Genomic DNA, 27,327 nt, shown 5'->3' on the forward strand with positions numbered 1-27,327 from the left:
GATCATTTATATCCAGTAATGGCTTTTTCTTCAGTTAAACTTGACTTGAATCACAGTAGGCATAATCCAAAAAGCTCCCATATGCTGTATTTATTTGTAGGATGCATCATACATTATGTATTGAAAGGGAAGATCTACTCTATATAATGTGTATTAGAATGGTACAACACATTAGTGCATGGCACTCATAATCTCAAAATATCATGCAGTGATTTAATAGAAAAACAATTTGCTTCATGTACAGTTAGCTATTCTGCTGCCTTTCCGTCCATCCTGCAATACCACCGTGCATGATAGCATTTCTTTGTGACTTTTTGCCCGTTGCCTTGTCATTAATCACTTGTTTTTTGGCAGATCGAAGAGGGAGGGGACTTACAGTACCTTAAAATGGAAAATGGAAATCAGTTTATGGCACACATCAATAGGTGGCCTGGGGTGACAGCAGCTCAACATGTATTGATATTCAATAACCCCCAATAACAACCCCCACCGTTTCAAAGCTGTTGGCTTGTATGTAATGTGATTTCATGTTAATTGTGGCTAATAGATTTAATAAAGCGATATCCAGCCAACACATAAACCATATGCTAGCATGTTAGGATATTTGGATTATCATAACTGTGTGTGTGTGTGTGTGTGTGTGTGTGTGTGTGTGTGTGTGTGAGAGAGAGTGAGTTTGAGGGAGTTTGAGGGAGGGAGTGTTTAACATTCTCACGCAGTTTGGTAGGGCCAAAGTAAAAATCTTTATTTATTTTTATTTATTCTTTATTTTCTCCCTGCTAACAAGGACTTGTTTACATAGGACAATGTAGGCTAATATACATTTGACCTCAGACAGAATTTTAAAAAGTTGTCTCAGTCGCCTGTCACTTATTTTCAGATATTTGTTTTTGTAATAGAGCTCAACAGTCCCGCCCACCGTCGATTCTGAAAGTATGAATTCAATACATTGTCAACTGGAGAATAAGCCATAAAATCGTAACCGTCCATGGTAGACTTAAAACCAGCTATGACATGACTAAGCAATTGTACATGCTCATACAGACTCCAAAAGTTAATGAGGCATCAACCTTGTTTTGAGAAAAGAAAAATGATTTAACGGAAAAGTACTACAGTACCCAAAATCCTAATATAATGTGTAAAAGCTGGTAAAAACAGAGCCTTTGATTGCTAGACATCACCGTTGCCATGGAAATGTTTTGACACTGTTACCGCTCCTGTCGGCTCGTTACTCACTGGAATCAAGATGGATACCGAGGCTGTCAGAACCGATGTGTGGCCGTCCGATAAAAACTGTTTTTCTCATCTTGAGAATTTAATTTACTCAATGGAAACCGTAGGAAGTTAGTCATCTTCTTGTGTGAGATTAAAATAGAAGCATGTTAAGATATCGTTAGGCTGCAAATGTTCAAAATGTGTAAGTTAGGATTAGGTCAACGGTGGGGGCCCAAAAGACCATCAAACGTCCAATGCTTGAGAATGTAGAGAGAGAATTCAGCTGTTTCAGTAATACTGGTGTCTTCAAACAGTATTGAGAAAGTAGACAGTGTGTACAATCCAGCCATCAGGACGCTGTGCTAATTGCAAGCTGGATAAGCTTATGCAGTTATCCTGGATTATGGATCTTTACACTAGAGAGTGTACTGCTTATGCAGTTATCCTGGATTATGGATCTTTACACTAGAGTGTGTACTGCTTATGCAGTTATCCTGGATTATGGATCTTTACACTAGAGTGTGTACTGCTTATGCAGTTATCCTGGATTATGGATCTTTACACTAGAGAGTGTACTGCTTATGCAGTTATCCTGGATTATGGATCTTTACACTAGAGTGTGTACTGCTTATGCAGTTATCCTGGATTATGGATCTTTACACTAGAGTGTGTACTGCTTATGCAGTTATCCGGGATTATGGATCTTTACACTAGAGTGTGTACTGCTTATGCAGTTATCCTGGATTATGGATCTTTACACTAGAGTGTGTACTGCTTATGCAGTTATCCTGGATTATGGATCTTTACACTAGAGTGTGTACTGCTGCTTACTCTTTTTTCTGTTCTTCCTTTTTTTGTTATAAAATAAGATGTTTTTGTAGAACCTGCTGTTTTTATAAGAAGACTGGTGTAAAAACCCACCATGCAGGAAGCATTTTTTGTCCGTGAAAAAGCTAGTTAGACCACAAATCCCTCTGATACGTCTTAACAGCTTTGAACTGAGCAAGGGCACCAGACAGAAGTTTCCTCAAGCACCAATCGCTTTTGATTGAGCAGCCGCCACGCTTTTGTCCATTCACTATTTGTGTAGAAAGTCCTTGACATTTTCTGTATTTTTCCAGTCAAGGAGGAATTAAGCTGTGACTGGAGAATTGACTGTACACAGCTTGTTTGAACATTATGTTTGAGCATCATGTGGGCCATTCCGCTCATGAGGCAAACTTAGACACTTTTGTAGACAGTCGACTTTGAAGTCGTTGGGCTTCTCCACCCTCCCTCTTTGTTGCTCAGAAGAAATTCGATTTCCCCACTCCTGGATAACACGTGCATTGTTAGCATGCAGATGGTCTCCCTCCACTCCTACATTTGCGTGTCGTCATTGGCAGAAAATTAAAACGACCAGCTTCATCGTCGGCGTAATGATTTTGCTCTCACACAGAGTAAAGCAGTTGCTAATTTTCTTTCCCACTGTCTTTTGTCCTTGACACACTCCCACTCATTCTCGCACCGAAACGCAGGCTGTGGATTGTTTAATAAGACCATTATGCTGGGTTTTTTTGACACACGATGTGTTCAGAGTAGACTTTGTTAAAAAAGGATAATTGCCTACCCAATCAGCTTGATGTTAGCGTTTTAAAGCAACCCACCCTTCAGGGGCTGAACTGCTGCTGTGTGCATGTGTTTTTGAGTTCACCTTACTCAAATATTTATCGCACAACTTAAGTTATGGCCTGAATTCACAACGTGTAAATTTATCAATGTATTCATCAATGTATTTTTTCAATGTATTCATCACATTATGTCACTTTCATTTGTTTCATTTTGCACCTCAAAAAACATGAAGAAAATAACTCTTCATAGGGGCAGGGTATAGGCTTGGTCATTTGATCCTCACGTGCTTATATGAGGGAATCCCTATCAACTCTAGAGAGGGTGTTGTGGGATGGGCCTGCAGGTGAAAGGTCACTGGTCGGACAGCTGGGGAGTGGAGGGTGGGGTGTCTGCAGCTGAGCCGAGTAGTGAGGCCCGGATGTCTCCTGAGAGGGAGGCTATGATTTAATAAGGAGACACAGGCGGTGGAGAGAGATGTGTTTCAGTGTGTGTGTGGGTGTGCGTGCGTGCGTGCATATGTGTGTGTGTGTGTGTGTGTGTGTGTGTGTGTGTGAGTGTGAGACGGAGACCATGAGGGAAGGGGAAGTGAGTTGAAACATCAAGATTCAAAGAGATGAAGAAATGTATGCATAACCACATTATGCAATAATGTGGAGTGCTCAGGGTGAAATAGAAAATCAGGAAAAAAGTAGACAAGGCGAGGGTGCCAATATGAACCTGCTTTCAGATCGCAATTGGTAATCCTCCCAATAAGTCCCTACAACGCTTTGGTCTGAAAGCACCTTTATATTGACAAGCAGTGTCACAGACACAGTTCTTTAGTTTTGAGCTACTATAGCAGGTCACATTCCGTTTTGTCCTTGCTTTTGTTATCTCTTTTTCTTCTGTTATCTTTGTTACCCATGATAAAAGGAGTATACCGTTCTGTAATTACTCTGTTAAAAGAATAAACCATTGAAATTTCAACTGAGGATAGGAGGGAGGTTTACAGAGGCTAGCAACCATTTGTGGTCCTTGATTTAAACATGAAAGCTTTAATGTTCTTAAGTTATTTTTGCCTGAACTTAAAATGACTTAGTCCCAACAATGAGAGATTAAAGCGAGTCTTTTGTTCCCCTCGGACCAGCGTGGATCCTTTCAAAGGCATCAGCGTTTGTTATCGGTCATCTGAAGGTTTTGCCATTGCTTAATCAGACCCCAAAGTGTTTGCTTTTCTGTGTTTGTGTGTGTGTGTGTGTATGTGGGTGCGTGCACATGTGTGTGTGTGTGTGTGTGTGTGTGTGTGTATGTGGGTGCGTGTGCATGTGTCTGTGTGTGTGTGTGTGTGCGCGCGCGCGTGTGTGTGTGTGTGTGTGTGTGTGTTTATATTATTGTATATCATATCTTATTACTTATAATACCATACCATTTCCTCAGTATGATTGCACATTCCAGGCAGTAGTTAAAGTACAATATAGCCCACCCTGAACAGAGATTACTTCAGTGTTGCATTTGTGTCATGTTGTTCTCTAAGTATGATTTCCCTAGCATAGATTTCCTTAACAGTTAGAGCAAATATCATCATAGAACTCACTGAATGCTTCCAAACAACAAATTGCGGTAACTACATGCACAATAGATTACATTAGATTGAACAAATCACCTGGAAGATAATTTACACATAATATGGTGTGTTGAGATTTCCAATTAGAACGCTTTAAAACTCTTTCATCGTTGACAACTAAGCACTGTCATTTGACAGTGTTGTTTTAGAGCTTACTTTAATATGAAATCACCTAAATTCATCACAATCATTTATTTATCAATGCAGCTTCCAAAGCCCATTAAAAGCACAGTCAGTGTTTCCCATACATTGACTTATTTGTGGCGGCCCACCACAATATCAACATTGACCACCACACAATGATTTTCCTGGTTGTACTAAATTGTGCTTAAATCTGGTTAGAATCATAACCGCGCTCCACTAATTTGTTAAAAACTGTTGCATTCAAGTTAATTCTGCAAACCTACCACCACAAATAGAATTCAATTCTGTGGGAAACACTGAGCACGTCAATTATTTGTCTTAGTGTGAAATTAAATCTGTCTAACACATAGTATGGGTGAATGTATGGGAACCATATCATATATTACATATCCACTCATATTATTCTTTCTATCATTCATGTATTCCTGGATAACAGTGCTTTTGCTTTCTAATGCAGTGTCTTTCTCCCTCTTCTCTAGACATCTGTGATGGCCCATTGTTGTCCACGTTACCCCTGGGCTCTTTTGAGAGCTCTTCACATGCATTTGACAGTCAAGCTCCACACTTTGCCAAACTCAATAGAAGAGACGGTGAGTAGCCCCCCGACTGTGCCCCGGTAGAGCACACCATGCTTTTAGAATCAGTGGTGTGTTCTGACATTTTTGTCAGTAATGGTTTGTAATAAGACTCAGCATCACGTTTACTTCCTGGGTAAGTTGAAACCGTAGCCAGAGCACATGAATCATCATAGCACAATAGCTCTCTCAGGTACAAAGACCCTGACAGCATACTCTCCATTCATGAGATGTAATCGCTACTTTACAGTACAGTCAATATGGCACTGCAGATTATTTCTCATTCAATCTGTGGTTAAGATTTAAGTTAAGATAACGTTAGAGTACGTTTAATGAATCTCACAGTTAAAGCTTGTGTCTGGACTTTTAAAGTGGTGTTATTGGTCTAGCTTTATTGGTCTCTTGATGTTGAATGCATAGAAACCACATGAAGCAGAGCTGTGTTAGATGTATTCCAATGCTCCAATTAAGCACACATAGTCTTTTGGCAACTTCTTGAAACATTCTGCTGTATACATCAGTATTGCAATGCCTTAGGGAATAAATCAGTCCACTATGTGCACTAGATAGCTACTGTAGAGTGTGGCCTACTATACATTTTGAATTCCATAATTACAGCATAAAGGGAAAAAAGCAGATTGGATGTTAGCTTCTGAAACTGCATAATCTGCCATGAAATAGCACTGGATGGATATTTTGTAGTGAGAATAATGCTATTCTACCAAGAATGCCCAAACACACGATTTACATACATGTATATGTATAAGGGGTATGTGTAAGCCCAAGAAAACAACATGAATCATGTCATGAGCACGTATGTCTCATTTTTCAGATCATTTTTTATGTCATGGGCACGTATGCCTTATTTTTATAATTCAGCTGGGGATCCCTCAGGATCTGGCACAGCTCCACAGTCACATATTGCAAATTACAACCGTGCGCTTAACTGTAGTCGTGGAACGAAATAGCCAAAGACCGAATGGGTAAAGCTCCCCTGATTGAGGAGGCCTGTCTCTCTTACGACTTCCATCGCTTAAACGCTCACTCCATCCCGGTGTGATTTCCAGCCTCGGTTGGGTGCGGCCTACGCAGCAGGCGGTAACAAACGGTAACAAACGGAACAATCCCGTTCCCCGAGGATGTGGCTCCGTAAACGGCGCTTCCTCCCCTGGCCGCGGCGCGCTGCATTGATATTCCGCGCCAGCGTGCCTCCCATGGCGGCGTGTCCCAGCCCACAGTGGTTAAGTAATGAACCCTTCTGCCAGAGCTGATCTGTTTCCCCTCAGCTCCGTGTGCGTATGAGCATCGGGGGCTGTAAAAAAAAACACATCATTCATGGAGCGCACGTTGGCGCCTCCCCCCACTGGTCTCCTGCTGCTGTCCAGCCCTCTGCCCGACAACCCCCCCCCCCCTTACCCCCCCTCTGCCCGACAACCCCCCCCCCCCACCTTACCCCCCTCAGGAGGACTGGCTGACGTGTTAAGTGAGGCCAAGGCGACTCAATTGCGATGCTTGCTGTGTTACAGGCACCAATGTTTCTCAATGTGATGTGATACAAGGGAGTTTCTCTGTAATTCTGCGTGTGTGTCTGTGTGTGTGTGTGTGTGTATGTGTGTGTGTGAACCGTCTCTAAAGTGATTATATGTAAATATCTCTGCTCGTGTAAGGAATACATTTAGTTCCCCCCCCCCCCCATCCCCAGACATCTGATGCAAGATAGGGTTTTTGCTATCTGTATGCCATAACATCATTTTATTGAATAAAGCATTTTGCGGAGAGATACATTTCTGTGTGGCCAAATTTGCCCTCAGAGATAAAACAGGAAGGTTGTTGTCATGGAGAAACTATTATTTTATTCAGCTCATTTAATGGCTGCCTGTTTGAGAGTCCCCTTCCGTGACTCCCGGTCGTAGAAGTGCTCCTGATTGCATAGTTTTAGCTCACAATGGCTCATTTTCTCTCTCAATGAAAACGGAAAACGGAGGATGTTATATCCTTATATGGGCGTGTGCCTTTCCGACACGTATTTGACAGTTCTGATCACGTTACTATGAAGTGAGTGAATGCACTCATCAAGCACATACATATCTCTCTCCCCCGTACGCGTCCTTCCTTAATGCTCTTTCATTGGTGCTTGCAGGAGGGGGCGGGTGGAGTCCCAAGTTGACGGACAGGTACCCGTGGCTGCAGGTGGACCTCCGGGACCGGATGGAGGTGACGGCGCTGGCCACGCAGGGACGCCATGGCAGCTCGGACTGGGTCAGCGGCTACATGCTCCTGTTCAGCGACACGGGCCGCCTCTGGAAGCAGTACAGGCAGGAGGACAGTGTAGGGGTGAGTTCACCTGAGATAAACATGGTGCTCTTGCTCCATGTTTACACTGGCTCCACTGTGTTTGTTTGCTATGCATTGTCAGTATATTGGTAGTGTGACTGTATTACAGTCATATGTTACAATGTTGCTGTACTGTAAACCTCTGATTGCTAATTTGTTCCAATGTGTCAGTTAATTTCAACTTCACAATGCGTTTGGTGAATGGATATACAGTACAAGAGGTAATACAGCCAAGAACTGTAACTACTTTGCAGTAGGTGTGCAGTGCAAATATTCAAAAAATAATTGACGTTCTACAAAGCGAATTACAATAGAACATTTAACCATGTTTCCAATAACATGCTCGAGTTGATAATGATATTCAAGTAATATCCAGGTGTACTGTAAGGATGGCACGTTCAAAGAAATGCACTCTGCCTGCTGGTTGAACAAAGTTTGCTTCACCATGTCCCTCTCCAATGAGCTTCGACAGCGTGGCCTATTTGAGCAGCGATGTTTGTTTCATCTGTTACACTGTCCTGCAGCACCCCGCGTAGCTCTGCTCCAGCTCATTATGATCCAGGAGAGTTTGTCTTGTGGCTCTTGATCGCTTTGTAAATGTGGCGATAAGGCTTGCAGTTTGAAGTGTGCCCGCCGGGACCAAAAAAATCTCACATGGTACTCACGTCAGAGGTTATTTTAAGATCACACCCAAGGCGATCCTTGGCCTAAACATAGCATGTGCACAACACCCTCTTAAATATGGCCAAAATCATTAACCAGGTCATCTAGCTCAAATGAATGCTTTGAATAATTAAGGTTATGATAATTATGACTGCAGTCATTTTGAACGAGTGCAGGTTTCCAGCAAGCAGGCATCCATAAAATGTTATTAACATACTATTACCACCCTTGGAGTCAAAATAGGATCCAAGGGTTTGTGCTTCCAGGGATGTTGGGCCCACAGCTGCTAAGAACCGGTTTCAGAGTGCAGCCTCACAGGGAGACTACACCGGGCAAGTAACTGAAGCGTTCCATTCGTGTAGGGTCTGCTGCAACAATTAGCTTCCACTATAATCGATGGAACTGGTTACACCAGCCGTGATACCACCGCATACATTAAAAAGAAATTAGAGCAGTTTTTTAAAACATTTTTTTCCCCACTATGCGAACGGTGCGCATCAGTTGCGGACCCAGTGTAGCCCGGGTGCCAGACTACCGAGTACAGTCTACACCAGCCTGGGCTCCAAAGGGAAGACAATGACATGGCTGAACAAGACATATGAGTCCTCCATCAAACCCTGAGCGCGTCAGCATCTGGGCTCTATCTCCCCCCGCCGCTGGATAAGAGTTGGTGTTTAAGCTCCACTTTCATGCTTCTTCTAAGCCACAAGCCATGAGGGACCACAGATACCAGTGAAGCAAAAAAATTATTTTTCTTCCCTTCTTTTTCCCTCTCTTCCTCCTCTTCTTCTTCTTCTTCTTCTTCTACCTCTTCTTGGTAGTCTCCCACCTCTCTTTAAATATTCATACTGATGGGTGCATTCCTACTGGCATTCGCTGACTAACATGCCTACACTCATATCCATTCACATATTTCCCCCCTTAACTCACCCAGACTGCCAGAAATACAAATACATATAGAGGGGAATAAAGTCTGTGGTTTGCTGAGCTTCAGTATTATTAGAGGTATCACAAGGGCTTGGCTGACTGAAGAAAAAAAAAAAACTTCTTTCAACTGTGCTTGACCTTGCAATCATTCAGATTACAGACTCGGACAAATACCACCACCCTCTCATGGAAACTGCTGAGATCAGAAAACCCGAGTGCATCGAATAGTCATCGCTTGCCTTCTTAAAATACAAAGGATTTTATATTCACTGTTGTTATTGCGGCCGTGGTGTCTGTTCTTCCTGTAGATGCTGTGTCACTGCCAAGGCTGAAAACACAGGGGGAGAAGGCAAGACACTGATGTATGATTTCCTCTATAGTCCTATCTGAATAACACAAAATATACCATTTTAGCAAGCTCAACATTCAGGAACAAAAAGGTACAATTGGGTCAGTTGAAATTGACAGTTGTTTCTAGGACACAGGTCATCTTCTCAACTAGCTCAGCAATCAGATGAATTTGTGCCATGGCTTCAAAATGCTAAGAGCTGTTGCGTGATCAGCATTGGGAGGATTTGTTTTTTGTACTGCACCTCTATTTTCATATTTTCCGTGGAATTGGCCTTTTTCCTCTGTGCTCAATCAAAAGTCCACAGCCCTGCAGGGGTATAGGAAAGTTTCATGAGTAGAAGAAGAGAGAGTGAGAGCTAGGGCTCATTGAAATGCTCACAGTGATATTGTTTGGATCTCAGGGAACCATGAAAGCCTATGTACGTCTGCACAGGAAATGCTGCATAAGAATTAAGGAGAGAGAGAATAAAAAGAAACTTTGTAAGACTTTACATCCCCACCCCTCACCCACTAGCAGTTACTGCAACCATTTTCACTCAGTGTGTTCTCATAATGTGTTTGTCTCGTCTCTACTTTATCATTTTCTCTCCTAAACCACCATTTTGTGGTAATATTGGTTTGGACAAAATGGGCGCCTGAGCGGGAAGTGTGTGCCCCTCGCAGCTCTTTTGTTTTTGCACCCTGGGCCGCTGGTGGCTCTCATTATCTCCCATTGACCACAAAGCCTCTACATCAGCTGCTGCGCTCCCTCATTTTGCCTGTCTTCCATTACACGGGGGCTTGAGCAGCCCGCAGGTAATCGATAGGAGGGCCATTCCCTTTGTTAGATGGGGTTGGCTTAAAGCATGGTCTGTTGCTCCATTTGGACCCCACCCTTGTCTAATTGATGTTGAGTATGTGACTCATTTGACCATAACAGCGGGAACACGAGGAATTGTAATTGGCCGTGGTTATACAGCAGATACAATCCTTTTCTCCCTGGCAGAGGAGAGTAGCTCCTCAATTTGATGAAGGGGGCGCCTTGGACTGTACATTTGGAGATGATGTGAGATTCCCTATGGCTTATTGAGTGGTTGAAAAGGGAAAAAATTAGGCCTGTGGTGTTTTGTGAAATGGTGGCTTCTAATAAAGTAATGATGATTTCACCCTGTCCCCATTTTTGATAACCATACTTACACAGTGTCTTGTTGGTTTTCCATTTTATGGTGTATTCTATTTGACAATATAGCAATTTAATAATCATATGTAATATAACCATTTCAACTTTTAAGCATTTAGGTCTACAAATGACAAGTGAACATATGACTTGAAGAAGTTGTGTCTACCCATTCTCAATTCACATTCCAACACGTATTGTGACACTTGTATATTCTGTCAAAGTCTTGTAGTCACAGCTTCATTTTACTTGGATGTAAAGGCACCCCCCTTTGAAAATCACCCTATGGTGTTTTTTCCCAATATAACCTGCACAGACTTATTACATGGATGGCCAACCTGCTTGTCCTGTGTAAGCAGCATTTTGATGACATCCTGACATATTGGCATATTATAAGTAATGGCATGGTGTTAGTGAAATCAATATCCCTTTTGTTAAAACTTATATTGATGTCTGGTTGGAGCCTGTCATAAATCTTTTTTCTTTTTCTTTTTTCTGTGCACTGACCCCAGGAAAGGGGCATTTGATATTGTGGGATATTATGTGGGTTATTATTGGTGAAATCATAAAACAGGGCTTAATATACATTGGTAAGATCACACTGATCTGCAATATCTACTGTATATGCTTGTTGACATCTTATCATGTATTGTATTATTTCACAACCGATAAATGTTTGATTCCTTTATGTTGTAATCAGTTAACTCCGTTCAACTGTGCTTGTGATTGAATCATGCCGTTCAGTTGTGAGCAGTGCAAATTGCGTTAGGGGACAGAGAAAGGTGCGCGTAAAATAGGGAGTAAATACTAAGGTCCTTTTGTTATACCCCCTATCAGCCAAGTTTGATATGAACGTGACTGTCATTTTCAAGCTTTGCACTGAGCAATACTTTGATATGTAACATCTGAATGAGTAGGCCCAAAGGCATACAATTTTACCATGTCCAGCTATTTCAACTATGCAGGTGCAATTTCATATAATTTGGGGAAGAGATATTCCTGATGTCCCCACTGAACAAAAAATGAGCAGAGAGAGGGAGATCCACATAGTTATGTTTTACATCAGTTGTGACAAGCCTTGCAGGGTTTCTGAGTAGTGCAATGATGTGACTACTTAAGTATTGCCTGGCAGGCTTACGTCTGTGTTGTAAGGAATTGATATGGATAATGAAATTTATTACCAACACTTACTTGAGAGCCATATCTATGTGTAATGCTGAGGGAATCTGTATCAGCAGTCTGGCTGGTAAGACTGACCTCAAGGACATCACCGAAGATCATGGTTGTTAGTTTGTCAAAAGCATGTGAAGGATTACGAAATATTCATAATAAATCATGTGTATCAAATATTCGGGTCATGTCAGGGGTAAATTCCTGATACGGAACAGTGAATTTGTTGAGGGCATGGTGGTGTAGTGGATGCATCACTGCCTGTCAATCAATCAGCCTGGGTTCGATTCCTCAACCTGCCCTTGCGAGTCCATGTTCATTTGGATAAAAGTGTCAACTAAATACCACCAAAGTCACTTTTCAAGTAAGTTTGTAAACATGACTACATGAACATGAATGTAGTATAAACCTTGCCTATTGTTATGAAAGGTAGTTTTCAGTCACATATGGCTCTATAAATAGCATTTGGTGAATTAATGGAAAAGGTGTCATTGGGGCCATTATGGAGAAGGGAAAGAGTCTTTAATGATATGCTGATACGTTAAAGTGATACTTTAAAGTTTAAAGGCATATTCAGTAACATGTTATAAGTGCACTCATTACTATGTATAATTATGAGGCATCATGAATACTTAATGAATGTGTTAATGCTTTATGGATACTGGGTTTCAACTAAGTATTACCACACTTTCTCATAAATAATAATGAAAAGTGCACAGTTCTTGCCTGTTCATTTGCTGGCTCTGTTCTCTGAATTGTTCTGTGATAAAGGCATCACCGTCTCCAGTTCTTCTTGTGAAGTGCTTCTACACACTTAAAGCATGTCTAAGTCATGTTTTTTTTTTTTTTTTGGCTGTCCGCCAGGACACCCATACCATCAGCTACAGAGAGCAATTTGATAGCAGATAGTCAAAAGACACCTCATCACTGACATGATTGCACATGGGATAGTGGCAGCATGGAGCTCCACCCTTAAGCGGTAGTGGCTCATCTAGGTGTGATTGAGCTGCTTCACTTCGCTCCTTCGGTCATCAGATCGTGTGCCTTCATATCAGTCAGGCCCTTCCGGCCAGTTAATGCAACTGATAACACTGCTTTTTTTCAGTGCTCTCTTGCACCCAATTCTCCCATTATATTAATAAATAAATGATCTCGTCTATATGACCGAATGCGTACATTTGGGATCTTGGTTTACTATGGTCAAGTTTAGGAGGTTGGCATGTGTTAGACACAAGCACCAAAACGTGTCTTAACTGATCATTTTAGAAAGGATTACACATTGATGCATGATGTATGTATTGAGGATTGTGTCTTCTAAGGACCAAAAACAACATGTCTGTTTTGTGGGTTAATGAAAAGGCATTGTGGGCTGTTTTACCCAAACATGCAAAAGCAAAGCAGATTAAATGCGGACGTATATATATATAGCATCTTTTATGAGGTTTACTAAGCCTTAAAGACATTTGGGATTGGTGATTTACTGTGTAAATAAGACATCAATCTAAGTTGTAATACTCAGCTAACTTCGATTCATTCAATATGGTTAGAATAAATTAAGTCATATGTTGCTTACTGATCTGGGGCCGGTTCCCCGATAACGCTCACTCCTAGCGCACTAAGAAGACTCAAAAGATATATCTTACCAAAGTTGTTTATGTTCTTAAGTGTGTTCCCCCAAGTGTCCCTTAGGAAGCTTCTTAACACGCTGCCTCTTACGTTCGACGTTACAAAGGCGCTGTCTTAAGTGAAGGTGCTGAATTAGTTGGCATCGATTGCTCAGGAATCGATTTTCCACTTCACACGAAGGTGCATGACGGCGTTAAGAAAGACAACACGTTCTATGGAAATTAAACATTCCTCAAATTCCAGTAACTTTTATGTTAACAGAGTTTAAGTTATCAGTAAAATATAGACTATTAATTAAATTATCAAATTGTCAGTAGGCCTATATGTTCACACGATATGTTGTGACGTGTAGACTAACCGGGTAGGCCTATCCCTCGCTAATCATCCACCCTCCTTATCCCGTTGTGCCACTTGTGCCGCTTTTTGACATGGGTTTAACGACTTCTAAAAATGATGTACACTTTTATATTAATGGTAAGGTACCTTACAATTAGAATTGATTGGCAAGCAGCTGCAGTTACTTCTGTTTAATGCGGTATTGATTTCCATTGGTTAATGTTTAAAAGCAACCTATCTACAATGAACAGAGAGAAGAGCTTTCGGAATAACTTGTGCAACAGCAACAAAAAAAGAGCTATGGAGCGACATGGACTAAACGGCCCTGCGGCCGGCGCCGTCTTTCATTGAATACAAGGACACGGACACGATCGCTGCCATAGTTGGTTGCTTACTGGACACCACCATGCTTACCCATTTATAGATCTTAGCCATTTAGAGGCAAATTCTTTGCCAGCTTTTAATTATCAAAAGTTATTGCCAATTTGAACGCTTTAATGACATTACGAAATAGCCTAAGCTAATTACCACCACATTAGTTCTGATACCAAATAAAGTAAACGTAGGCCTGTATCCATTGCGAACATATTTTATTATTAGTCTTAAAATGTCCATAACATAAAATCATCGTTGAGCCACAACATTGTCAACATACTGTCGACCTACCATAGTTTGACTTGTACTGCGCTGCGCTGATTTCTAAAGTCTGCTGCACAGTGGCGGCGACTAGCGTCTTGAGCTCAAACAACGCTAAGAAAGAGCTTACGAATGATCCAGGGCCCAGTTTCCCGATAACGACGGAGACACGCTCTTAAAAGGGTTTTCTACGATTCATCTTACGATCGTTCGTTTGGTTTTTCCGACTGTTTCCCGAACATGCTTGTAGCGTGAACGCGCGTGCACTGCTCTTAAGATGCTCTTAAGGGGAGCTGTCCACGTTAATAGTTCTGAAACATCCTTTGATTTGATGGTGATGTCAGGTGACTGCACGTCACAGCTAGGCCTACCGTTTAAACTTCGGATCTAGGCCTACACATTAATTTGCATCAATACGAAAATAGAAACACTTTGACATCTGCATGTAAGCATCCTAAGTAGGTTATATACCATACACAGACATAAATAATTGTAATTAAGATTAGATTGTTGCACCATGCAATAATTTTTCACTGTGTCACTTAAGAACATGTTTGAAGATAAGAAAGAAGTCAAGTAAGAAAGTGAGGAAATGTGTAGGCTTAGATTTTGATGCAGTACTAGGCCTACAGACTAAACCACATGTTCCTTTCTCTGCTTTTACCTCATAGGCCTAATAATATATCCCTCACTTAGCAAAGATAATGGCAAACTATTCTGGCAACGTCTCGTTTCATAACTGGATTGCATTTTTGTCCGCTTTTCATCACATTATTATGACCATTAAATGTAGGCTATACTATTGTGCACGCTAAAATCTGATTCATCAGGTAAACACAATAAAGAATGGGAACATAAATTGAATTATGTATTCTAAGTTGTAATTCCTCTGTATGTCCTGTTGGTGACCTCAGTGAGAAGTACTGTTAAGACGCTCTTAGCCGGTAATGAGAACTCTGGAGCACTCGTAGATCTACGAGTGTTTTCACGACGTTCTTAAGCTACGATGGTTTCGGGAAACAGTCGGCAAATCTTAAGACGTTCGTAAGAGGGACTTTACGACGCTCTTAGGCTTAAGATGCTTTCGGGAAACTGGGCCCAGACCAACCTTACAAACGTGTGACTTACAGAAGATAAACTTAGCGTACGAACGTGTCGGGAATCGTGCCATGACGTTAAGAGAGATGTTAAGGAATAGGTTAAGAACTACTTACCTGATAAGAACGTTTTGGGGAACCAGCCCCTGTTGTTTTTGTCTGAACATTTAGACATGTCAGCGGTAAAGTACGACGGAGTATTAGGGCCACACATGAAGGAAAACATATTTTTGCCATGACGAGATTAAACTCGACATGTCGACTTTAAAGTCACCACGTCGACATTAAACTCAACATTTCGAGAATAAAGTTGAAATATCATGTCGACTTTAATCTCGACGTGTCGACATTAAACTCAACATTTTGAGAATAAAGTTAGTTTGGAGAGAGAACGACCGCTCGGGGCGATTGAAAGGGAGGACGAATGAAACAATGCAACAAGTGCAACAATGATTAGACATAGGCCTATATCATGTGGACAAAACATAGAACATATTAACCTACGTTGCTCAGCCAAATACTTTGCTGTTAGGTCCTTATCACGGAGTTACAGGCGATAAATGCGATGGTCAAAAGTAGCCTAAACGTCATAGCGGTTTATTTATTTATTGTAGGCCTATTATTAAAGTGTTGTTTTTCATCTAAAGGTTCAACTTCATGCTTATGCACTAGAGGCATACTAGGCGCTCTCCCCAATCCTAGACTTTCACGTTGCTTGTTTGTAATGGATGCAAAACAGCCTATTGCTATTGAGGGACGAATGAAGCTGTCCTCCCGACCACCCCAGTAGCCTACATGCACACATATGCACACAAAGTGCATAAATAAAGTGCATGCACACATATTCTCTCACGGGATCAAAATAGTATGCTTAGGCTATGTGTTTCTAGCCTCCTACAGTATACGTATTGCAGCAGGTGAGACATGGAAAAGCAGTTTTAGAAAAATGAGTTTTGCCATGTTATCCTGGAGAGTGACGGCCTGTGGGTCATGAAGGGCAGTTATTTGGATGTGCAGTGGCCTTAACCACGTAAAACAGAGTGAAATAACATTTTGTATAGAAACATTATATCATTGGATACATATATTTTTCTAGCTATTTAGCCTAAACGGCATAGTGCATCATGGTATTTCCATAACCGCGAGACAGCACTTCACGATGAGGGCAATCTAACAGACAAGACGCAATCTATCTGAATATCTGCAATCTAGCAATCTATCTGAAATAACACCTATTTGAAGCCCATTTTTCTTTTATGTAACATATTAGTGTAGGCTACATAGCTTAAACTGTGTAGGCTATGTTTAAAGAGTAGGGCCTATTGCGAGTTTAATGTCAGCATGTCGACTATAAAGTCGACACGTCGAGATTAAGGTAGATATGATATTTCAACTTTATTCTCGAAATGTCGAGTTTAATGTCGACACGTCGAGATTAAAGTCAACATTACATTTTAACTTTCTTCTCGAAATGTCGAGTTTAATGTCGACATGTCGACTTTAAAGTCAACATGTCGACTTTAATCTCGCCATGGCAAAAATATTTTTTTTCTTCATGTGTGGCCCTAATACTCCGTCGTAGTAAAGACAAGTGAGACAAATGTATCCAGCAGTGCAATTTTGGAGCATCCAGGGCAAAGCTTTGTTCACATTCTCTTGTTTTGTTTCCACACTCCTTTTTTCATCACTACATTTCACTGCATTTTGGTTGCAGACTGTAATACAGTTATAGTGTTTTTTTTCTGAAATCAAAGAAAACCCTAAATAATCTATATGCATTTTTTTTATTTGATATTCAGTAATTATTAGTATTACTTTTCATTTTAGTTTCATTAGCTTTACTTGCATTTGATCAATATATCAATATATCATAACTATATCTCATCAAGAAGTCACCTAAAAAGATTCTGCAGTAGACCAAATTAGGCCAAGTTATCAAGACATACATTAATGTTGAATCACAGGTACCTTAGATTACCATTAGCCTGATATTAGCAGCATGATTTATGGCTCTATCAAGTCCTATTTGTGTCGTATTTATTCTATGTGCTGAGAATTTTTTTTTTCAAAAATTCTCTCTGATAAGACTGGGATAAACATGACAAAAACATATCATGGAAGATGGCATGTCTTGTTATACGTTGTCATAACAGACCTCTTCCAGTGGTGTAAAACTGTCATTTGACAGTTATTGGTAATTGCCATCACATCAAACGGTTGGTGCCTTTACACAGGCTTCTGCATTTTGACCCTGTCAAGTCATTAGATATTGACTGTGAAGCTGAATGATGACAGGATCTTGGCATCTGCAGTGACACATTCCTGACAAAGTTATTATAGCCTTATTTTGGAGAGTTCAAGCAAAGTGTAAGCCTGTAGTCTTTGTAGAACACGCATGAAATCAACAGAATGCGCAATTCATTATTTGGGATATTAGTAAATTAGAACCTTAAACTTCCGTAACTAAGTCCCTCAGTTGATTATTCTATTCACAGTCTACAGAGCACTGCAGGATTCTCTTCAGCTCTCTGCTTTAGCCTGCTGTGCTGAGTTTATACAGCACAAGGCACTGCCTCAGTTTTTACATTTGTTTGCTTCAAGACACCTAAAGCCACGCTTTCAGCATATGTCATAAATAAATGGCAAGAGAAGCTGATAGCAGTAAAAGAGAGTATTTGACAGTGGCGCTACGCTGTTTTTCTGCTCTCTCTAGAGCTTGTGTTGAAAAGCAGAAGTGAGTATAAGGTTGGGCAGGCTCCAGGCTCTCTTTTTGTTGAGCCGCAGTCTCCAAGTCACGAACAATAAAACGACAATGTTCCATGATGAACTCGTCACCTGTCACGTCTCTGTTCCCCTTTCAGATGTGGCTCCTGTTGTCTGCTTCATTGAACACTGGTAAATAATACATAGTCTCTGATGGTTGCCAGCATGCGAGAGCTCGGCATCTGAGGCACTGAGGGGGTGGGTGGAGGGGAGGGGGGATGGATGGATGAGGGATTGGAACGTTAGCAAAGCCCTAAGGGAGAGCTCCCCCGAGCGGCCCCACAAACCCGGTCACCGTGACACCGAGGTGCACTCTATTTTTGACACCTACTCAAGTCTCACAGGCTCTGGGGAATAAGCACAATGTACGTCTTTAAAGGTGGAGAGGAAACTCAGTATTCTCATTGGAACAAATTAAAACGGGGCGGTTTAAACTACACTACAGCCAATTTGCAATATTTACTGCTTGTTTCCATTATGTCAGGCGAGGGATCACAGGGAAACCTTTGGGCACTATTGTGGGGAATATATGGAAATATCTAGAACAAAGGGAGTTTATGCATTCTCATCATCTTAAACATCTCTTAAGGAAAATAAGTTTAGGTCCAAATTAGGTACAGCATATCCAAAAATATCAGCATTCATTTCTTTAACTTTAACTAATCCACATTCTGTATCAGAATACAGTTCTGCCTTTGAGCCAGGAATGTCCCTCTCACTTTAAATGTTAAGGACAGAGACAGCTTGCGTGTGCCCTGAATGCTAGATTGTTTGCTTCAGTCTGGGCTTAGCTGTGAAGAATTCACCCTGTCGGGTCCTCCTCTCCCCTGTCCTTGCACGGTCGGTTGGGCGGGGCGGGGTGTGCGGCGCACGTGTGCTCACTCAGGGTGGACCATGCATACGCTGATGATATGCTGATGAAACAGCCCACGGGGGAGCGATGTAAAACGCAGATCTAAGGAGAGAGGCAGAGGAGGAGAGAAGGAAAAAGACAGAGAGAGTGAGGGAAAAAGAGGGGGGGCAGAAGGAAAGAGACAGAAGGAAACAGAGAGAGTGAGAGAGAGAAAGGGGAGAGAGAAGGAAAGAGACAGAGAAAGACAGAGAAAGAGAGAGAAAGAGAGAGAGAGGGGAGAGAAAAGGACAGACGGAGAGAGAGAGGGAGAAGAACCAGGGAAGCAGGCCTAATGAACACGCCTGCCACCGTTCATCAGTCGATACAGGAATAGAAATAATGAAGTCGCAGAGGGGTAGCGGAGATGTTTATGTGGACACTGTCTAACCTGAGCCCTCAGCTCCAGCGGGAGGTCTTAGGCCCCCTCAGGGTCCACAGCCTTTCTTTTTTTATGCAACAAACTGCGTAATTGGGAGGATGTATCACGGCTGCCTTCATCCCTCCACCCCCCTTTCTGCCACGAAAAAAAAAACAAGAGTCGTTGTGGGACAGGATGTTGTTTTCTTTTGGGAATTCAAAATAGACCCTGTTGCGAGGGATGCTCTCACATGACGCGATGTGACGAGCTCTATTATCGATTGAGGCAAGAAATACGAATAAGAATGGGTCCATGAGGAGGCTTTGGGAGGGCCCATGTGAACAGCAGGGCCATGTGAACAGCAGGCCCATGTGAACAGCAGGGGCATGGTCTCAGCGCACTGCCTTATTATTAAGAGCATAAGAAGCACAGCACTCCTGTTAAGTGAGGTTTGCTGTTTGTCACACAAGGAGAATGACATGAATACAAAAATCATAGATGTGACAAGGTTAACCATTGGGACAGTTGTGAGCCGGACAATTAATTGCAGTCTGTGCGAATTACTGCATGTAGGGCTGCACGATTAATTAGCTAGCAAGCTAATTAGTTCAAATTGTAATTTTGATTAAAAATCGATTAATCGTGAAGCCCTACATGCAGTATTCAGTTTCACATTGTCATTAGTCATGGCTATAGGTGTTTTGTATTATATTATAAATGTTTTTAAGTATTTATGTGTATGTTTTGACCAATACTTATATGTATACCCTACTGTATATTTACATACATTACCGAATAAGTTTGGTATCCCACAAAAATGTTAAAAATTCTTTTTAGAAGTAAAAAATATAAAAACGATATTGATCTTCTACAATATAGGTAAATGTTAATAACAATAACATAATGTGCAATAAAACAAAACAAACCTGCCCAGAAATAACCTCATCCTTTGCTGATCCGATGAATATTTAACAGCACGTAATGGTTTAATAAAAAAAGGACTTCAACTATAGATAAAAATTTGAACAGACTTGCTGAATTTAAAACCATATATATACTGACTGAAGGTTACCAACTCAAGCTCTGTGCTCTTCAGCCTGCGAGCATCTCCGCTCTTGAGACGCGTGATTACTTTTTGCCTGGCTTACATCAACATTGCGGATTATGTTCCAGGTAGTCGCTGGAGACAGCCAACGCATTGTCTACAAGCTCAGCCCACTCAAACATGCCCGTTTTAGACCAGCGCCCCAGTGTAATCAATAGAAGTCATTTCACAGGGCTTGCAAGCCTCTCTCCCACCATTTTTCTGAACATCAAAACATTACAGGCTGAAAATTGCAAATAACAGCATGGCACATACAAATCATGGTGTTCGCCAGTTGCTTGGTGGCTTACAAAATCAAAACAATTACATGTTTTGTTTACATTGTGTAGCAGGACCCCTGTGAAGACACTGTATATCTATTAGTTGTGCTTTACCTTTTTAAGGGGTCCAGTTAAACATTTATGCTAGTTGTGTTTTACCTCTGGACTCATCAACCACATTAACAGTTTTATCATTGTCATAACATCTCTGGGAAACAGTACATGCTTAACAGCACACAGCAGTACCAAGCACTATACTACCTGCTCTGTAAAACCAGTTTGTGAGGTAAAATGTGTTCCAGAATGATCAGCAATCTAGAGAGGGAGTGAATCAGCCCAGCTCCTAGTTTTAGCAGTGAGTAAACCAAGACAGATGGAAGAGAGGGAGGGTGTGAAAGCAGCATTGTTTTGCTTAAAGGTTGTATCAGCGATTTGAGGCCCAAAAAAGGCCCAAACATAAATTATCACATTCATCTAATCTTTCCTAACGATCCGCTAGCTGCCTGCCCCATAAGCAGGCCGTCTCTGTAAGCAGCCTAGACTTCAAGATCTGTACACAAAAACAATTGCTACCAACAACGGTTGGCAACCCCTCAAAAGCAAAATAAAGTGTTTCAACCAATAACCGACGAGATGCGTGTTTAGGAGAGTTTTAATTGCATGGGAGGGAGGGGGAGGGAGTAGCGAGCTAGCTCTCTGTTTTGTTTGAACATCAACAGAAGTGACGTATCGCTGCTATCGCTAATACAACCTTTGAAAGTCACTGCTAACAGGAGGGCGCTGTGGCGCAGCAGGCTACAGCGCCCGTATCATGTACGGTCCGAGTACCCACAGGGACCCAGGTTTGAATCCGACCTGCGGTCATTTCCCGATTCCCACCCCATCTCTCTCTCCCACTTACTTCCTGTCACTCTTCACTGTCCTGTCCAAATAAAGGCAAACAGCCCAACAAATATACTTTAAAAAAAAAGTTGTTGCTAACACCTAGCAACAGCACCCCACGCGATGGCTTTATCATATCTGCCAGGGCCCACTTCTGTTTGTTTGGGGGGAAAAAGTGTTTATTTCTGTCTCCACAGCTCTCTGCGTGAGCAAGTCCCTCTGACTCACCGCTCAGGCCATGTGTTGTTGTGATTATTTGCTCCCAAATGCCACTCACATAACCCTCTGTTGACTGAGTCATTAGTTAATTGCAGTTACATTTTTATTAGGAGAAGCTCAGAGAGACGCTGTGACATTTCAACGCTGGCAAAGCCACCGTTATTTCCCCCTGAACTCTGCCTCGGTGCTTTGTGGATGCATGCATAAATAATCAGCACCCTTAATTCACTGTTCCTGTCAATCCCTATCAGTCCAACATAACTGTGCTGCGTTAAAGGATGTGTGTATAACTTACAGCGTGCTGTCAGCAGCAGCAGCGGGTGAGTCTGTTTGCAGTGTACATTTACATGCGGAAGCAAAATGCCTGAGGGACTAAGAACCGACCTAATGGCTCAAAGTCGTTCTTGCCGTTTCCTCAGGGTCATTCTGCTCTAACATGATTTTTATGTTTCTCCTCTCTCTTTTTTGCTTCCTGTGTGTCCCCCAGAGGTTTGTGGGTAATGTGGATGCAGACGGCGTGGTCCAGCACAAGCTCCCCCACCCCATCAGGACCCGCTTCCTCCGCTTCGTTCCTCTAGAGTGGAACTCCAGTGGCTGGGTGGGGCTCCGTGCCGAGGTCTACGGCTGCACCTACAGTGAGTGCCTTGCCTGTGTGTGTGTGTGTGGGGGGGGGGGGGGGAAGCACTTTCCAGAAAAAGGTCAAGCCTGACGGTGCAGCAGAGGCTTTGTGCAAAGACAGAAAATGCCACAAATGGCAGCAGGTTTTATTCTCCAGGATGCAACTTTGAGCCTTGTAAAGGAGAGAAAAAAACCTTACTCAGAAGTGCTGTTTGGGTGTCCTTGGTTTGCTTATGCTGGTGCATAATCAGACAGGATATGCTCTTCTCCAAATCGAGATCTAATAACGGTGTAATATTGCATCAGTCCACCAGCAATGTGCTAATGCATAACAATGCAGAAGAAAAGGGCAAAGTAAATTGTTTCCGTCGGCCTTTTAATTCATAACTGCTTATGGTTGGTCTCTGTGCCCTGAGAAAGACGTGACACTAATGATTTCTGTGGTGATATAGACCAGGTGCTCTCTCTCTCTAATCATTTATGATTAAAGCAACTGCTGACCGTACGCAATTTCTCTAATAGAGAGGAATGATGACATTACTGCGACTACAGGAGTCAGCCCTTTGTCAAGCTAATGCTAAATAAATAAACGCTAGTCGCTAATGACGCCTTTGCAAGCATACCAAAGCACGACTAAATGGATCAGCCTGAGATGTAGCGCACTGTAAAAGACATTATAATTATCCCTTAGCGAGCACTTTCATAATGCCCAACAGTTCCACAGCATGATCCTGTATTAATGTTGGATGAATGTGTGCTCTTCTAATAAATGCTGCATGAGAAGCACCTCAGCGTTCGTTTTCCCTGTGCTTAGGGTGGGGAATTAGGAGCGAAATGCACACTGCTCCCTGATATAGCAGCGAATAAAAGAAACCATTATGAATCTGTCCCCTCAAGAAGGCAATAAGAAGACAAGTGCCCAGATTTATTATCTCTGAGATACAGTCGGACAGGCTATCTGCATAGTGTGGTGTCCCTGATGCAATAAACTGTAACCCTTTCTGCCTCTCTGCTGTACACCTATGTATGGGTCAAGTGAAAATGGAGTTTACTTGTCATTCTTAAATGTTGTATTCAAGATACAGACCATAAATAGTTCAGTTAGGTAGATTGCATTTATAAAATACTGTATATTCTAGCTCCAGTGGTGAGAGGCTATTCTAAGTGCTCTCGAAAAGCTTCGACCTCACAGAATTACAGGAGGTTTGCACATTCTTGAATCCTGATGAATTATTTCAAAAGGATCCAATGCTACATATAAAATGTGATTCAAATGGAGGGGAAATTGCCCAAAAATGACTTAAGCAATATCTCAATAGAAAATAGAGGACAGCTTGAAACCTTGATGGTGCAAAACATGAAAATAGGAGTATAGATTCTGTTGCTAGACTGCATCTCTGTGTACAACTTTGAGAGCAGTCATCCTTGGGTTGTTCATTGATGATGTGTTGGTCTTTTTCTGTTTGCATTTAGGTCTGATGTCAGTGTGTGTGTGTGTGTGTGTGTGTGTGTGTGTGTGTGTGTGTGTGTGTGTGTGTGTGTGTGTGTGTGTGTGTGTGTGTGTGTGTTTGTGTGTGTGTGTGTGTGTGTGTGTGTATTTGTGTTTGTGCGTATGTTTGTGTCAGAGATGACAGGCCCTTAACACATTATATAAATATCCAAGAGAACTCTTGGCACAGTCATGCCTTTGATTTGCTGTAAATGTAAGCAGTGTTTGAACAACTTTCACAAACATGTCAGTTTTCTCCCCTCTCCTCTCAAAGCTGCTCCGGCACAAGTTTCTGCAAATCCTCCTCTCGCCAAGAATTGGAATAGCAGGTGCATGTAGGAGATTGCATTATTCATGCAGACAGCCCCTACCTTACACGGGAAGAATCCCATCAAAAATATTATGTATTCAGGCTTTTTTAAATGTCTCTCAACAGTTCAGATTTGGGTTAGCCAGAAACTGAACGGAGACTCCCATGTTGGGTAAGCCAGTGGTACGGCACAGTGATAAGAATGACCTTAGCATCACACAGCAGCGAGTTAATGCAGGAACATCTAGGGCAGGCTCTTATTCACAGTTACATTACAGTAATGGAGAATGTGATGAGGGGATATTAGGAGAACTGCTGCACAGCTTACAGATTTGCATTGCATTGGTATGCACTTACAAGAGATTAGCGTCTAGAAGGTTGAGGGAGGGCTCTGAGCGTCTTTTCCTCTGCTCTCCACAGAGTCCTATGTGGCAGACTTTGACGGCAGAAGTTCCCTGCTCTACCGGTTCAACCAGAAGTCCATGAGCACGGCCAAAGACGTCATCTCGCTGCGCTTCAAGAGCCGCCAGGCGGAGGGCGTGCTGCTCCACGGAGAGGGCCAGCGGGGCGACCACATCAGCCTGGAGCTGCACCGCGGGAGGCTGGCCCTGCACCTCAACCTGGGTGAGACAGAGCTGGACCAGGCTCCCCTAGACCAGAGTCACCCCTGCTGGAGATCAGCTCTGGAAGTCAGTAGGGTCAAGGCCAAGGGGTGTTCAGCTCCTGCTAAGCACACAAGTTTGTGGTGAATTTAATTTGTATCTGAAACCACTGGATGCACACAGGTGCTGTGGGTAAATCCACTATACATCTTTTTTTTTTTTTACAACTGACACAACCACTAGTGCAACTAGTGCAGTGTTTTATGGTACACTCTCAAAAAGGGTGTGTTGGAAATAACACATTGATGTGTTTAAGTAAGGACAACACAATTTGTTATTTCCAACACATCCTTTTTGAGAGTGTATGCTTATGTCTGCTACCCCCATAAAGAGAAAGATTCAGAAGCAGGTGTTTAATGAAATGCAGTTGTTTATTTTAATAAGGTGTAAAGGCGTTCCATGGCAAAGTATGGCCATACCTGTACAACACATTGTGAATGTGTGGATTTGAAGTACTGGCAAGCACTGGCAAAAGGAAATGCAATGGAAGTCATACCTAAGACAGGCTCTGTTAAAACTTTAGACTATCTGTATATATTTACATTCATTATCATGCCAGCTGGGCACATTTGAAAGGCTTATATTTATGTACTGTTTTCTTATGCTTTTTTAGTTTATGGAGCGTCACACAGTAGCTTCAAACGCTTATTTTCCTGTCAAGGCAAATTAATGGCCTCACCTGCTGACGATGCAAAACCATGCGTTTGAGGGATGGCACTATGACCCGGGCTGTTAACTGTACTTGCACTGTTGTTATGAAGTCACAGTGTAATGCAGTGTGTAAAAGCAGCATGTAATATTTCATCACACGCCTGCAGACACTGACCCTTAAAAATGAACCTATTCCCATGACAGGCTCCCCATAAATGACTCTGTGCAAAGGCACTTCTCAACTCTCACCCTACAGAAATTTGGTTAAACTCTGCTATTATTTTTTGTCATATGAACAGAATTATCATACCTGATATAGCATAGTGTATTAGTGTATAGGACATTATAGTATTGAGTATATATGTAAGGGATAATGGACGTCACGCCGTTCGACTATACAAAGTTAATACACATTCTAGATGGTAAAACGGCCCGGCGCGAAGCGGAGGTGTGCAATTAACATACGGTTAATACACATTCTAAATTACACAGGCCATGGGAAATTCAACCAAGCAATGGAATAAATAAATACATTAACATATTGTGTTGAATGTGTGTGTATACAGCATGTACTACATGGTTATGTGTGTGTGTGTCTCTTCCCTGTGGTCCTTGCATCCGTGTGGCCAGATGACACCAGGGTGAGGACCAGTGGCGGAGCGCGTGAGGCGGTCACTCTTGGCAGCCTGCTGGACGACCAGCACTGGCACTCGGTTCTCATCGAGCGCTTCAACAGGCAGGTGAACTTCACGCTGGACCGCCACACGCAGCGCTTCCGCACCAGAGGGGACGGGGACACACTGGAGGTCGACTACGAGGTAGAGGTCATCACCTCCACAATCTGACATATGTTTTATTTTATACATATTTTATAAAATATCTTTTTATTATCTGTTTTTAACTAGACTACTGTATTACTCAACTGAATCTTAGGGATATTTCAACAAATTAGTTTTAATTCGTTGCTAAGTTGCTAAATTACTTTTTTATGTATGCCTGTGTGTATGCAATAAATAGTAAGGCATTGACTCCGGTTTTATCCTTAAAGCTGAGCTTCGGAGGAATACCACTCCCTGGAAAACCCGGAACATTCCTGAGGAGAAACTTCCATGGCTGTATGGAGAACCTGTACTATAATGGAGTTAACATAATCGATCTGGCCAAAAGACGGAAGCCACAGATTTACAGTGTGGTAAGGTCTCACTTCATTCCTTTGTGTGTGTGTGTGTGTGTGTGTGTGTGTGTGTGTGTGTGTGTGTGTGTGTGTGTGTGTGTGTGTGTGTGTGTTTCTGTGTTTGTATGTGTGCATGAGATGCTCTTACTCACTTACCCACTTGCTGGTCAGGGACAAAGCATTAGCCTGCCACTGTTCAAAAATCTCTGCCAACAAAAAGCAAAACACACCAGCCAGCCAGCCAGCCCAGTTCCGATCTCCATATTTCACGTGGCTCTGAATATGTATTCTTCTGTGTTTTAATGAGGACCACTGCCTCCTAGTCAAGGTCAGAGTAGAGATGTATTACAGTGGCGAGACCTCGCTGAGATGTCGATGGCGTGTGTAATTCCAAATGAAGCCTCCTCATTGATGCGAGCCCGGGTGAACATTGGAGTTCAATGCGCTGGCAGCCTGGAGCACCGTGAGGCTCAATTGTAATGAACTGCGCTATCCAGACC

The 27,327-nt window shown here is 42.2% G+C and overlaps 1 protein-coding gene across 1 annotated transcript in view; it reads left to right on the forward strand.

Moving 5' to 3' along the window:
• Nucleotides 1-27,327, forward strand: part of cntnap5a (contactin associated protein family member 5a) — a 71,062-nt gene that overhangs the window by 11,658 nt on the left and 32,077 nt on the right. Inside the window, exons 2-7 of the mRNA XM_076264414.1 lie at nt 5,053-5,163; nt 7,289-7,482; nt 22,411-22,558; nt 24,761-24,964; nt 26,284-26,471; nt 26,702-26,845. Coding sequence (XP_076120529.1) covers nt 5,053-5,163; nt 7,289-7,482; nt 22,411-22,558; nt 24,761-24,964; nt 26,284-26,471; nt 26,702-26,845 — 989 coding nt within the window. The remainder of the gene's footprint in view (nt 1-5,052; nt 5,164-7,288; nt 7,483-22,410; nt 22,559-24,760; nt 24,965-26,283; nt 26,472-26,701; nt 26,846-27,327) is intronic.

Source organism: Alosa pseudoharengus, unplaced genomic scaffold (genome assembly GCF_046254945.1).
Source record: "Alosa pseudoharengus isolate Yale_2024_CS ecotype anadromous, Long Island Sound unplaced genomic scaffold, YU_APseudo_1.1 YU_APseudo_1.1_scf_3, whole genome shotgun sequence".
Lineage (NCBI taxonomy): Eukaryota > Metazoa > Chordata > Actinopteri > Clupeiformes > Clupeidae > Alosa > Alosa pseudoharengus.